The sequence below is a fragment of the Coturnix japonica genome, chromosome 3, assembly GCF_054131305.1.
Source record: "Coturnix japonica strain WE chromosome 3, WE-NBRP24, whole genome shotgun sequence".
Lineage (NCBI taxonomy): Eukaryota > Metazoa > Chordata > Aves > Galliformes > Phasianidae > Coturnix > Coturnix japonica.
In genome coordinates this window covers 80,340,116-80,353,893 of record NC_140665.1, presented here as the reverse complement: position 1 = coordinate 80,353,893, position 13,778 = coordinate 80,340,116, and the positions used below count along the sequence as shown (strand labels likewise).

Genomic DNA, 13,778 nt, shown 5'->3' with positions numbered 1-13,778 from the left:
GAATGTTCAAGAAATGTTTGGATGTTGTGCTGGGGGATATGATTTAACTGGGAAGTATTGGTGATAGTTGGACTAGATGATCTTCTAGGTCTTTTCCAACCTTGATAATTCTGTGATTCTGTGACTTCAGGAAGTCTCTGTTCAAAGAGTGGTTAACTACAGGATCAGACCAGGTTGCTCAGGTGCTCAGAACATTATTCAGCCAAGTCTTGCAGACTTACAGTTTGGAGTTAGCATAACAACTCTGGCCAAGTAGCTCCAGTTCTTAACTAACTGTAGTGTGTAAGCATTTTTCTTTATATCCAGTTGAAACACCACTTATATCAGCTTGTATACTGATATACACTGATGCAGACTGGCTAAAAATCATATCTATTGGAAATAAAATTTACCTTTATCTGGAGAACTTTTTTATACCTGTTAAAATTATTCTTTTCTCTTTAATGCTTGAACTGCTCAACTGCTACATTAGGCACTGACATATTGTTTTATGTAATTTTTTATATGTGCATTTTTAATATGTAATTTTATGTATTTTTTAATATGTAGGACTTAAATTATTGAAAGATTATGTAACAAACTTTTCTTGAAAGGGCACTGGCTATTAACATTGTGGTTACTTAGTATCCAACATATTCAACTTTTATGTGCATCAATTGTGGCTTCACTATAGAAAATAAAAAAAATTCATTAATTAAAAACAAACAAACAAAATAACAAAAAAAACATAGTTACACAGTAGCACTCTAATTTCCCTTATTCTATAATCTTGAATTGCACTGCAGTCACATAAATTTACACATGGTCAATGTCTAAAGAACACAGCCTACCACCCTGGTACAGGTTTTAGTCACTTTCTTTAAGTTTAATCTTATTAATGGTATTAACAATTTCATAATTATCATATACCATCTTTTCTGCTGTAATTTTTACTGATTTTGAGTAATTTCATCCTTTTTTTTTTTTTTTTTTTTTTTTTTTTCCTTATGCTTTTGTTTGCTTTGTTGACACTGGATTAAAATAAAATATCTCTGCTATCTTCTTGTAGAAGGTTTGTTTAAAAATGAAAAGCAACATTCTTATGGTTATCTGCAGTCTGTTTTATTACATGTTTATATGTAACTATATGCCATTATATTATATCAATTAATATGCACTGTATTATAATTAAGAAATATTGTATCTTTACTTCTGTACAAATTGCATTATCAGAGCTTTAATATTTTTCTTTGAAATTAATACTTGTAAAGCAGAATATTTAGTTCATTACATGAATAATTCCACTGTTCATTAGCTTCTGTAATGTTCAGGGATAGTTAATAGAGTGTGTGAAACACACTTAGGGTTCTTTGATCCTATTTATTTCAATAGAAAAGTAGGAAAATGTTACGATAAAGTTCCAATTAAATAATGAAGAAGCACAAAACTGTAAAGGGTACGTTAAAATTTATGTGAACTCCTCTGTAGAATTACTACTACTGTGTGGAAGGAAATTGGCTAATTAACTTGTGCAAAACTAGCCCCAAATGGAAATCTCTGACTTTGAACTGCTGCTGTTTGAACAGTCAGCTGGAAGGACAAATACAAGAGCGACATCAATAGAATTAATGACAGTGGTAGAGTGGCTTCACAAAGACAGAACTATATTGCTCAGATAGTCCATGGGGACAAAACAGTAGGAGAGACCCTAGAATTTTTAAAAAGGAAAATGACAGTAATCTATTTTATATGTTGTATATAAGTATAAAAATTACATCTGAGTGCAGTAGGTTTTGCAGTGCCAATTTTTGTTGCTTCTAGCATTGCTAGCATAAGTGTTATAAATATTCATAACAATTTTATCACTCCAACCAACTGTTTTAATATATAGTATGCCAAACATATTAAATGTTTGTTTCCTTAAGGCTTTCATTATTATTCTCAGAAAATAAATGGTGATTGATATAGTGAAGAGGTCTTTAAAAGGCCCTAGTGGCCTTTTCTTTCCTTTCCTTTTCCTTCCCTTCCCTTCCCTTCCCTTCCCTTCCCTTCCCTTCCCTTCCCTTCCCTTCCCTTCCCTTCCCTTCCCTTCCCTTCCCTTCCCTTCCCTTCCCTTCCCTTCCCTCCTTCCCTTCCCTTCCCTTCCCTTCCCTTCCCTTCCCTTCCCTTCCCTTCCCTTCCCTTCCCTTCCCTTCCCTTCCCTTTTTTTTTTTTTTTTCTCTCAGAACTACATATGTTGAACAATGCTTCTATAAGCTATAGCTTCTATAATGCTTCCTTTTCATTCTGAGTACGCTCTCTAGAACTTGTTTCTCCTCTCATGCAATAAATTAAAATGGGTTTTCTATGAGTATGTCTTTGGCCTTCTTAGGGCTATGAGATCTAAGCAAAGTGACTGATATAGCTCAAGTTGGAAGATTCTGAGCAATAAATTCAATTGGACTTCTGGAGATAAGCAAGCATCAAAGAGCATTAGGACTTATAGTGACTCCTTAGAGAACAGTTTACAAAGTGGAAAAGAAGAAACTATAGCAGCAGAGTTTGAAAAATTTGTTCAGGCTGGTTTGGGGTTTAACATATGCCTGCAGGCTTGACACTTGATGCTGCTTACCGCTCTTCTGTAAAGAAGCAGACTGACTTCCAGCCTAGCAGCTGGCTGATGGCTCAAATTCTACACCCACAAGAGCAAAACACATCTGGTTATGAATGAGACTTACAGCTTTGTCTGTTTGATTGTAATTTCTGCTCATGATCTGGTGAAAGCATAGAGCTTATCAGTATTCAGAAAGGCTCTAGGTGGGAACAAGAGAGAGGTTCCATACTCCCTTCTTCCCCTATCCCTACAAAAGAACTTACATAACTGCATTCAATAAAGACTGTTCTTTATGTCAGTATGTAAGCCTCTTCTGCTTTAATAGTGAACATGGTGATTCTTGGACAGCACACGTTTGATTTTTTAATCTAAACTACAGTATGTGACCTCTGGTGTTACTGATTATTCATTTGTACTCACAACTCATTTGTGCTTTTTCAACCACATAGACACTTGGTACACATTCTCAAGTCCACCATAAAATCCCAAGTGTAACAGCTATAGCTTTGATAGACAGTTGTGAGGAAAGGGATCAAAGTGTATTACATGAGTACCCATAGAGCTATCTTCAGGACATGATTTTAGATACTGACCTTTTCTACTCTATCAATTTTTCTATCCTCTCACAGTGGATTGTACAGAATTGTATTTGATGTACTCCTTCTATTAAATATATGTCCATATAAGTGATTCTCTGAATGGTATTTGTGTTGGTACATAATTAGGTGGTTTCTGATCTGGTTAAAACATACAAGATTTTAAGTTAGTATTTCCCAAGTATATGCTGGATTTTTACAGAAAATATTTGCTGCAAGATGTACATAGAAGTTAAAAACATTACTCTTTCTTTTATTTTGCTCTGCTTTTACAGCACAGTCTGCCTCCACTGCTCTATATAAACACAAGGCAGGAATGAGCAACAGTTTCTGATGATATTTTGAAAAGCACCAAGACATCCATCAGCAATGATCTTCACATTAAATTTCACATTTCAGTATTAGTACAGATTCTCAAAGAGAATGTAAATATTTGCTTTAAATCACCAACAGCAGGTGTAATTGAAAACCCCACAATGATGGCAAAGATCTTTGTCTCTTTCTTTACTATTTTTTCTCTACTGTTTATTTGCTTGCCAACACAGCGTTTCTATTGTGGCAGTATTTATGATTTGTTCATTCCTTGTCTCAGGTGTGGTACATGCAAATGGAATGAGCAGCAGTACGCCCAGGTGGCCAAGTAGGCCCATGACATCCTGGCTCAGATCAGAAATGGTGTTGCAAGCAGGAGAAGGAATGTAATTGTCCCTCTGTACTCAGCACTGTGAAGTTCTTATAAGGAATGGTTAAGGGAGTTGGGATTACTCAGTCTGGAGAAGAGGAGGCTCAGGTGAGAACTTATCACTCTCTATAACTATCTGAAAGGAAGCTATAGTGAGCTGGGTGTCAACCTGTTCTCTCATGTAACTAGGGATAGGAGGGAATGGCCTCAAGTTGCTCAAGTTGCAGGGGAGATTCAAGCTGGATGTTAGGAAATAATACTTTTCTGGTCAGGTACTAGAAAGGGCTGCCCAGGGAGGTGGTGGTGTCATTGACCCTGGACGTATTCTAGGAAGGTTCAGACACTATGTTGAGGGACATGGTTTCGTAAGAACTACTGGTGATGAATGGACAGTCAGACTGGATGATCTCGTAGGTTTTTTCCAACCTCTTCTATGGTAATTCTATGGTAAATAAAATTTTAAAATATCAACAACTGCTTAAAAGATTTTCAAGACTTTAAGATGATAATATGAGATTTTACCGATCATTTAAAAATTTAAAAGCTCAGTTTACATGTTTTTTAAAGATTTATTTTTTCTTTATTTTAATATATCAAAAATTGAGCTATGAAATAAATCTACTTCTGTTACAGTTCTCTTGTAAGCTGGCCATAACATAACAGCAATATACCCTGTAGAATCTTTTGCTTCTTCTGAGGAGGGAGGAATGCTACAAAATGCATTCGACTACCTGGAAGTAAGACATCTTCTCTGTATCAATATTTTTATTGGCCTAGATCCATGAAAGCATGATAAGGATGTAGGTTTTTTTCCTTAAAAATGAGTTCCATTAAATGAATTATTTTGCTTAATAAGAGAACTGTAGCAAAAGATATTTCTCCATCTCTGTCCATCTGGTTTTCTCAACAAGTGAGCTATTTCTGATGTGATCTGTTTTCATTAAGCTATGCTAACCACAATTAATTATGCAACTACACACTTTTTTTGTATTGATAAATCATATATAAATGTATACTTCATTACTTTGATCCCCAGGGTGATGGAAGACAAGAGAAAGAACAAAACATTTTCCTTTATCTACTACTACACCTGTACTCTGAAATATGAGATATAAGAATTCAATGTATAAGAATTTGAGAACATGGAATATATGAGGTCAGTTTCCTAGGAAGTAACAATTCTATTATCTGACACCATGGCATCATCAACAAATCTTCTTGTAACTAAGTGTTACTCTCTAGAAGAAAATTAACATACATAGTCAGACATATTTCTTAATAGATGCAGAAGTAATTTTAAAAACTTATGTATATAAATGAATGTAATAAATGCAAGTAAAATAGTTTTTTGTTGTTTTTTTTTATTATAATCACTCATAATTAATGATAATTTGTAACAAAGGATTTGTGCCAATAAAACCATAATTTTGAAAAATACAACTTTACTGTTTCATTTCTGTTTACTGCCATTAAAACTAAGCTGGAGAAGAATTTCAAATCCAAAAACCACGTATAAATTAGAAGTTTAATTCAACAGCGTGATTTTTTTATTTATTTATTTATTTATTTTTAATTCTTTTGTCTGTCCACTGTTAAATCCTCTTATAGAAGTTCTTAGGGAAGTGATGGAGTTGCCATCCCTGGAGGTATTTAAGATACATGTGGATGCGGCATTTAGGGACATGATTTAGTGATGCACTTGGTAATTTTAGATGATAGCTGGATTGCTGTTCTTATGGATCTTTTCCCTGATTCTATAACATATCACTCAGTACTGTAAGTAGTAGAGTCTAAACAAAATAATCCAGCATTTGCTATGTCAGCTAATTTGCTTGCATTGTATACCCTAATCAAGTACCTGCTAAGGCAGTATCACATCCTTATACAGATGAGATGTATTTTATTTTTATAATATGAAACCATTTACTTCCAAGCACTTATTTTTCTTCTTTCTTATGTTTTATTAAGGGTTGGCAGATGGGGGGGTAGGGGAGGAGGAAGATGTTTTTAATATTTGTTTTGGTTGTTTGCTTTCCTAAAACTTTTTATTTTCCTTTTGTTCTTGATCAAAATGAATTATGATTACCACCTATGTTGCGCATGTTGTACTCAATGACTAATTATATTACCTTCATATTTTAATTGCTATACTGTATTCTGTTACTACTGCTTGACAAAACTGGACAGAAGATGCAAATATCTGAAAAGAACTAAAGAGAGTATTTTTGTCTCGAATCACACTTTTGTATCAAATGGGTAAGTTAACTGAGATACAAACACCTATAGTCAATATACTCTTTTCTTGAATCCCCTTATTTTAGGGCAGTGGAACTGCTTTTGATGTTTCTGCTTTTTGCATCCACTATCCACAGTATAGAGGGGCAAATCCTTGGGTACTTCCTGGCCACCTGTTTTATTCTTCTGTGGGTAGATTATATATAGCATATTCAACAAAGAGATAATTATGTTATTCTAGAAGTGTATTCCTTAATACACTATTAGTAAAACTCTCTGCTATTCAACATTTTGCAAATTGCCTCATGTTACAGTTAAAACATGTTTAAGTACTATTATCATAGTTAACGTATACTTACGGACAGTACATAAATTCTTCCCAAAGCACAAATGTTAAAATAACTTTAATTAAACTGTATTCAGAATTTAGTAGATACTGCATGCCTATTTGTTTCAGTAAAAAAAATAAATAAATAAAAAATCATTAATTTCTCAAGTTATCATTTACATGTATTCACTTAACTTTGTCATGTTCATAAAGTTTTGTTAAAGATTTGCAAAAGATCAGATTATGTATCTGTAGAAGTGCATGCAGATGAATGAGTTACAAGCCAAAATAAATAGGTAGTCCTTTCAATTAAGGTCAGAGATCAAGGGAAAGGACAAGCCACAGAAATTGGGAGACTGTGATGAAGTCAAGAGCGATAGAGTCTGATTCTTAGTGACACTATGAAAGTTCACAGCAGTATCTGACTTAGAGCATAATAGCATTGGAACAAAAATAGCTGTATATTCTTTTGACTATAAAAATAGTCTTCAATCCTCTTGACAAAATACAAAACATGGTCTCAGTAGAAAAGTAATAAAAAAAATCCATATAATCTCAGTGAATAATCCTTGTGTTATTGATCTAAATGAATAAAATAAATAACAAACACATAAATGTATGTGCCTCTTTATCTTAGAGTAATGAATGTATTTCCAGGTCTGGTTGTCTGAAGCAGTTTTGGAGCACTGAATTAGTTTAACATGTATTAAATTACTTACAGTGAATCCTCCAATTATATTAAGACACAATCCTTCATTCAGACAGTTGATGCTGAGCAGCCTGCAGTAGTCAATTACTTCCTCACAGTTCTTTCCCGTGAATCCTGGCATGCAGCTGCAAATACACCAGAGTATTTTAGAAGGCTTGGATTTTAAAAGTTAATTGTATTTAATTATGTTTCGTAATTCCATTAAACAATGTTCTTGCAGTAGCAGAATAGAATTCATAACTTATTAAAAATAAGCAGAACAGGTTTTCAAGCAATTAAAATGAGATTCATGATTTTGGATATTTTTGCTTCTCTGTAAATAATTCTTTCCACTGAACAAATATTTTCATTCCAATCCTTAATATGATCTTTCAGAAACAAAAACAATCCAGAATGAGACAAGATCTAATAAGAAGCTAAAAATTACATTTTCTAAACCTATTGAAAGGAGAGGATAATTAAACTATCAGATATAAAAATGAGAAATGTGATTGTAAGTGAGGCTTAAAATAGCACTGATCATTGCTGATGATTAACTAGTATGTCAATAATGACAAGCTTACGTAAGAGTAATTGATTTCAGGGATGTATGCGTAGAATAATTTCTGGTTGTATTTGTTTTTTTACTTAACTGTATTCAGTAATTTCTTTACAAGTAAAATGTAATCTATTTTCTGACTTTTGTTTCTATGCGCTGTGAGTGGAGATATGCTTCTACCATAACAGCAGTCACAGATATTTCTTCTGCCTCATGTCAACGTTTATCATTATAGGAGAATACTCTTTTATAATCTAACCCTCCAATATTAAAAAGAAAAAAAAAAAAGTTCAATACTCAGTAACAAAATTAATTCAATGCAATTCAAATGAGTAACAGGCAAGTTTAAATGAAAATAAATATCAGGATACAATAGAAAAATAAATATTTCAATATTTATATCTTGCTCAAAAGAAAAAAGTAGAAGACAGATTGCAAAAGTTCTTGTTCTTTGGTAGATATATAATGCCCACCAAATTCACTCAGAATGTACTTAGAGACATGTCTAGCATGTTTCTTTTTTAAAAGGCGCTATCTGGTAGTCTGAAATTAAAATACTTAGAAAAGGAATTGTCCAGTGAGATGAAAAACTGTTTCTTGAGCAACTTCAATGTAATAACCAGGAGCTTTTTGATTTGTTTGTTTTGTAAAGGGCACATTATCTAATGCACCTGTCCAGATGATGATACAGAATTGCTTTTGTTTTTTCTATACTCTTGTTCCTAATGGGTGCAATATTTAGTCACATCACTTCTGTTTACTGAATTTAGAAAATAATACCACACTTGGTTATAGAATGCATGAAGCCTCACATAGTTAGTTACATAGTATCCAACAGTAAGGCATACATATAAAATATCAAATATAGAATAGACAATAACTTTAAATGAAAATAAATTAATTACTTGTATTTTGTAAATAAAAGAAATCTAAGGACGTCTGATCAGGATGCACAGAGGCATTTAATGTGTCCAGAAGCACACATTGTTAACTTGATATTGAAAACTATTAAACAGGCTGGTTTTCACTAATAGCCCATGAACAGCCTCCACATAGGGCCATGTGGAAGGAGGCCAGTGGTTATTGGAAAATCTTCTTCCTGTAAACCTTTACAAGTTTTTTTTTTGAGACTAGTATAGAAATAACTACAGGAAGACACTATATGTTACTCATAGGTAGTAGTGGACAACATAGAATCACAGAATTTTTTTGGTCAGAAGGGACCTTTAAGTTCATCTATTTCTAATCCCCTGCTATAGGCAGGGACATGTTCCTCTAGTCCCTGGTTCTCAAAGCCCCATCCAGCCCAGCCTTGGATGCTTCTAGGGAGGGGGCATCCACAACCTCACTGGGCAACCTGTTCCAATGTTTCACTACCCACACAATAAAGAATTTCTTCCTAATATCTAGTCTAAATCTACCCTCTACCAGTTTACAGCCATTTCCCCTAACCCTATTGCTACATGTCCTTGAAAAAAAGTCCCTCCCCAGCTTTCCTGTAGGAAACTTCAGGTACTGGAAGGACCTCCTGAAGCCTCCTCTTTTCCAGGCTGAAAAGCCCAAGCTCTCTCAGCCTGTCCCCATAGCAAGATGCTCTGTTTCTCTGCTCATCTTTGTTGCCCTCCTCTGGACCCCCTACAACAGCTCCATGTCCATGTCTTGCACTAGGGGCCCCAGAACTGGATGTGCATAATCTTTAACATAATACTCAATCCTCTCTTAAGAATTTCTGCATACAAATCCTATACCAAATCCTACTGCTATCATTTAATATATAAAAAAATATATAGAGATATATAGAGATAATATAAAGGAATATATAGGCAAAACAAACAACAAAAGTGATATGATATCTTATGCAAACAGAGTAACTTAATTATGTTTGTTTTACTGATTTGTTTACAGCTATGATTTGGAATCAGATGGGAGAGCTCTTGGTACTCCTGGTTGAATTTATTTGTCTTATCAATGAGTGTTTCAAAAAGTAGATAGTTCACTATTTTTTAAAGCTGCTTCTTCTAATTTGTACATTTGAATATCCTTCATAGTTTTGCTTTGGTTGTTTAGTAATGGACATGACCATGTCAGAGGAAAATGAAGGCAAATCAACAGAAAAAAAAACTTGACAGTAAAATAGCAAAGATCACACAAACAGAACAAACGCTCACAAAACATTCTTTCATATTTTTTGTGACTTTTTATTGTTCTGTGGAACACAAATAATAAAAGAAGACACAAACCAAACAATCACAGTTAATTGTGATAGATATCCTTGCTCATTACCTATTTGAATTCAGCTTAAATTTTGACACTTAAGAAAAAAATGTTGCTATTAGACTCTTAGCACAAGGTTATACTTGATACGAAGACTGAATGGATGAACTTAGGATACAATATAGTCATATATCATAACTGAAGTGAAGAAAATTAAGTTGAATCTCTTTATTCATATGTTTAGACTGGAAAAAAAATTACTTTCTCAAAGAAGAAAAGTAGATAGAAGTACAGATGCTAGTGGATATAAACAGAATGCAGCCTGAACATATGGAGCAGCAGATAAAAATGGGACTACCAAAATAAAACGTAATGGGCAAAAAGGACAGGTATATCATATATGTTTATCCGTGTAAGTTAAGTGTTGTTGCATTTATTTAAAAAACTAAAATACCATTTATATGGATTATGTCATAGTATTACATTATATATGAGTACACATGCAGTTTTTTCCAGCTGTAGTCAGAATTTACGGGAATTAAAAATAATTAGCAAAACTGAAACAGTATTTCCATTTAAAACCCAGAATGACCAGCTCCCATCATCCTGAAAGAAGCAAAAGTATTATTGGTAGGTCTTCTTCAGGTGAAATGCATTATAAAAACATGACTCGTGCTCCCAGGAAGCATCATAGTCTGCAATGTAACAAAACTGAAATAGTTAAACCACTCTTCTTATAGGTCTTCTGACATCCTTATTTATCTTAAGTAACTAATGAAAGATGTAGGTTTAAAAAGAGAATTTTGAATCCTGAAAATAGCAAAATCTGCTGACAGTTGGATGTCCCTGAGAACACTGCACCTCCTCTGCATTTCAGTGCTGTGACTTTAGTAAGACTGCAGCTCTCACAACTAAGTTACTGAATCTGGTCTCCTTTTGAAAAAGTACCTGATATACTCCTTCAAAATACTTTCTCTCAGCTAAATAATTCCTTCCAAGTGTACTGTTATATATATACATAAAATTTGTATTTATTTTGTGTTTGGGGTTAAGTGGTCAAAAAACTGATTTTATTTTCACAGGAAAAAAAAAAAATGAAGTCACTTTAATTTATTAGAAATACACTGTTAAAAAACTTGTGATACTCAGGGAAAAAATACTTGGAGCCTTCAGGGACTGAATGTTACAACTAAAGCTGAGTACTGAAACTTATTTCCAGTGTAAACACTTTTCTCTCATTTTAAAATCTGCAGTTTTAGTATCTACTTAAGGACAGGAGTCTAGGCTTTCTCTGTACTTCTTCGCAGTGCATTTTGAGATCCTTCAGAAAATGCTTTTTCTCACCTGTCTTGGATAACTCACTTTGGAAAGGATGAGTCACCTTTTGGAGTTGATCTCTTCCTTTACCAAGGAAGCCCAGTGTCTAGCATGGATGTTAGGGAACATCATGTGGAAAGAGCACTAGCCAAAAATTCTACTTTGTGTATGTTCAGTGCCAAGCCTGTGATATTTTACAAAGCTGATGTATGTTTACTGTTCCTCACCACATTCACAATGTTTTCTCTAAGCTGTTATTCACCTTTCAAAATCATTGTTGGTGTTAAAAAAAAAGGAACTTAAAAACTATCATATTTCTCAAACTTGCTTTCCACAAATGTGATATTCCTGTCACACTGTCAAACATGTTTTACAAAGAGCACAACAGGATGCACGAATGATGCACAACTATTAAAGGTAAAAATTTCAGCAACACTAGTACTAATGGGATCTTAGTGCTTTATAACATTGGTAAACAGGCCTGCACCATTTTAGGGCCCCAGACTTAAAGATCTGATACCTACCATTAACAACATAATTTAAGTGGTTCTCTTGATAATCAATATAAATGGCTTGTTAATTGTCCATTTTCACTTTCCATTATATCGATCTGTATAATGTCTGCCACTCTTAGTCTCCTAAATCATCATGTCTTTCCATAGTTACTTTTATTAACTGCACTCAGTGGTACAAGGTTCATTGTAAATTATCATCTCCAGCTGTGCTTTTTTGAAACTATAAACTATTAAAACTACATTACAAACAGGGCCATGATTTTTTTTCTTTGTTATTATTATTATTTTTAGAAAAAACATACTTTAAATGTGAGCTTTAGGCAACAGTTCATACTAGTTCAGGCAGTAGTTCTTACTAATTCATGAACAATCATATTGTGTAAAAGTCTGATTATATAATAGTGAACTATTATATATAGTTTATACAGTTAATATAACTAGATCTAATATTCTGAAAAAATAAATGAATACACTGTCATTGTATGCTATACATATTTATAAGTGAATGCCTATATCTGCATATGTGTGAGTATGTATGTTTGAATATATGTAGGTGTATGAATAAAAATATTTATCTTTTTGTGTGTGTGTGTGAAAAGTTGTAAACATAGCTCTATACTTATTTAAATTCACAGACTTAGCCAAATTTCTTATGGACTGGGACTTCAATGTTCTATATTTCTGTTACGTTTTTTCAGTTTCTAAAGTTCATTCATACTGTGTTCCCAGACTTCTGTGTTGCATAGCTTTCAATTTCCTACTTTTATGTATGTCTTAAAATTTGCAAGTTGTTTGCTGCATGTCAGTGATGCTTAGCAGAACTTATTTTAAGGCAAGCAGATAAAAGCCAAGCAAAAGTGAAGAGAAAAAATTGTATTTCTCAGTTGTGTAAGAAAATGTCTATAAAGCTATTTGAAATGGAATAAAATTATATACCTATTGGAATACTTCTGTAGTTTGCATGAAGAAAATTTTCCTTGTGGTCTTTCTGAATATGGCCATTTTTACATGGTTCTTGAAAGATCAGTCTAAGAACTACTAATTCATGCCTGTGAATTAGGAGTGACTACAGTTATCCTTTCAGAAACAAACATAAGCATCAAACCACAAGAATGGGAGTAGTATCTGTAATTTAATTGTGTCATTTGTTCTGAGAGTGTCACAATTTATATATTTCTTCATACTGAATTAAGGACTAAGCAATTTATACATCATTAAGTGCTTCTTTTGATACTGCATGAGTTTTCAACAAAGGAGACAACCAAAATTAAGAAAAAAAATTGTTAAAATGAATTTACAGTTTTTTGCATTCTCTGTAACTGATGTCATTTCCTTCTGCAATCAATGACATCAAGTGATCCAATGAAGTACCAAAACATATTGATTTATAATCTTACCGGCATTTATAGTTTTGCTGTTGAGATACACACGTTGCATTGTTTAAGCAAGGCAATAATTCACATGGATTCAGTATTCTCTCACAGAACTTGCCAGTGAATAATGGCAGACAGCTACATGCTACATCCTATAGAAGAAAAGGAAATTGGTAATAACCATATGTTGTTCTCAAGGAATAAAAAATTAGTATTTTCTTCCATTATTCCAGAGATCCTAAAAAGAGCATAGTAAACAGTCTACATATACATAACAAAAAACAGTTCTAGCCCCAGATAGGTTTAAAACATAATTTAGAACAAGTGGAATAGGCCTTCCAGCACACATAATACCAGAGTTGTGTTTGGAATTGTAAATACTCCAAAGAGAAAACTGGCATAAATATATAATATATATATATATATATATATATATATATAAAAATATATATATATATATATATATTATATATATATATATATATATATTTTATATATATATATATATATATATATATATATAATATATATAAAATATATATATATATATAAAATAATATGCTGGAAAAGCAACAGTAAACAATAAAGATGATTGTATTGTGTTTTAAATCCTATTTCATTGAAAAAAGATTATAAAAGAAAAAGAAAGAAAAAAAACACTACTAGCTTCTTAAATGATATCCAAACATCTCAAATGAA

At 32.9% G+C, this 13,778-nt stretch overlaps 1 protein-coding gene across 2 annotated transcripts in view; it reads right to left on the bottom strand.

Moving 5' to 3' along the window:
* EYS (EGF-like photoreceptor maintenance factor) overlaps positions 1-13,778 on the bottom strand; it is a 779,301-nt gene that overhangs the window by 659,821 nt on the left and 105,702 nt on the right. For both annotated transcript variants that reach the window (XM_085543820.1, XM_085543822.1), the window contains exons 5-6: positions 13,104-13,231; positions 7,133-7,247 (exon numbers count right to left, since the gene is read on the bottom strand). In XM_085543820.1, coding sequence (XP_085399946.1) covers positions 7,133-7,247; positions 13,104-13,231 — 243 coding nt within the window. The remainder of the gene's footprint in view (positions 1-7,132; positions 7,248-13,103; positions 13,232-13,778) is intronic.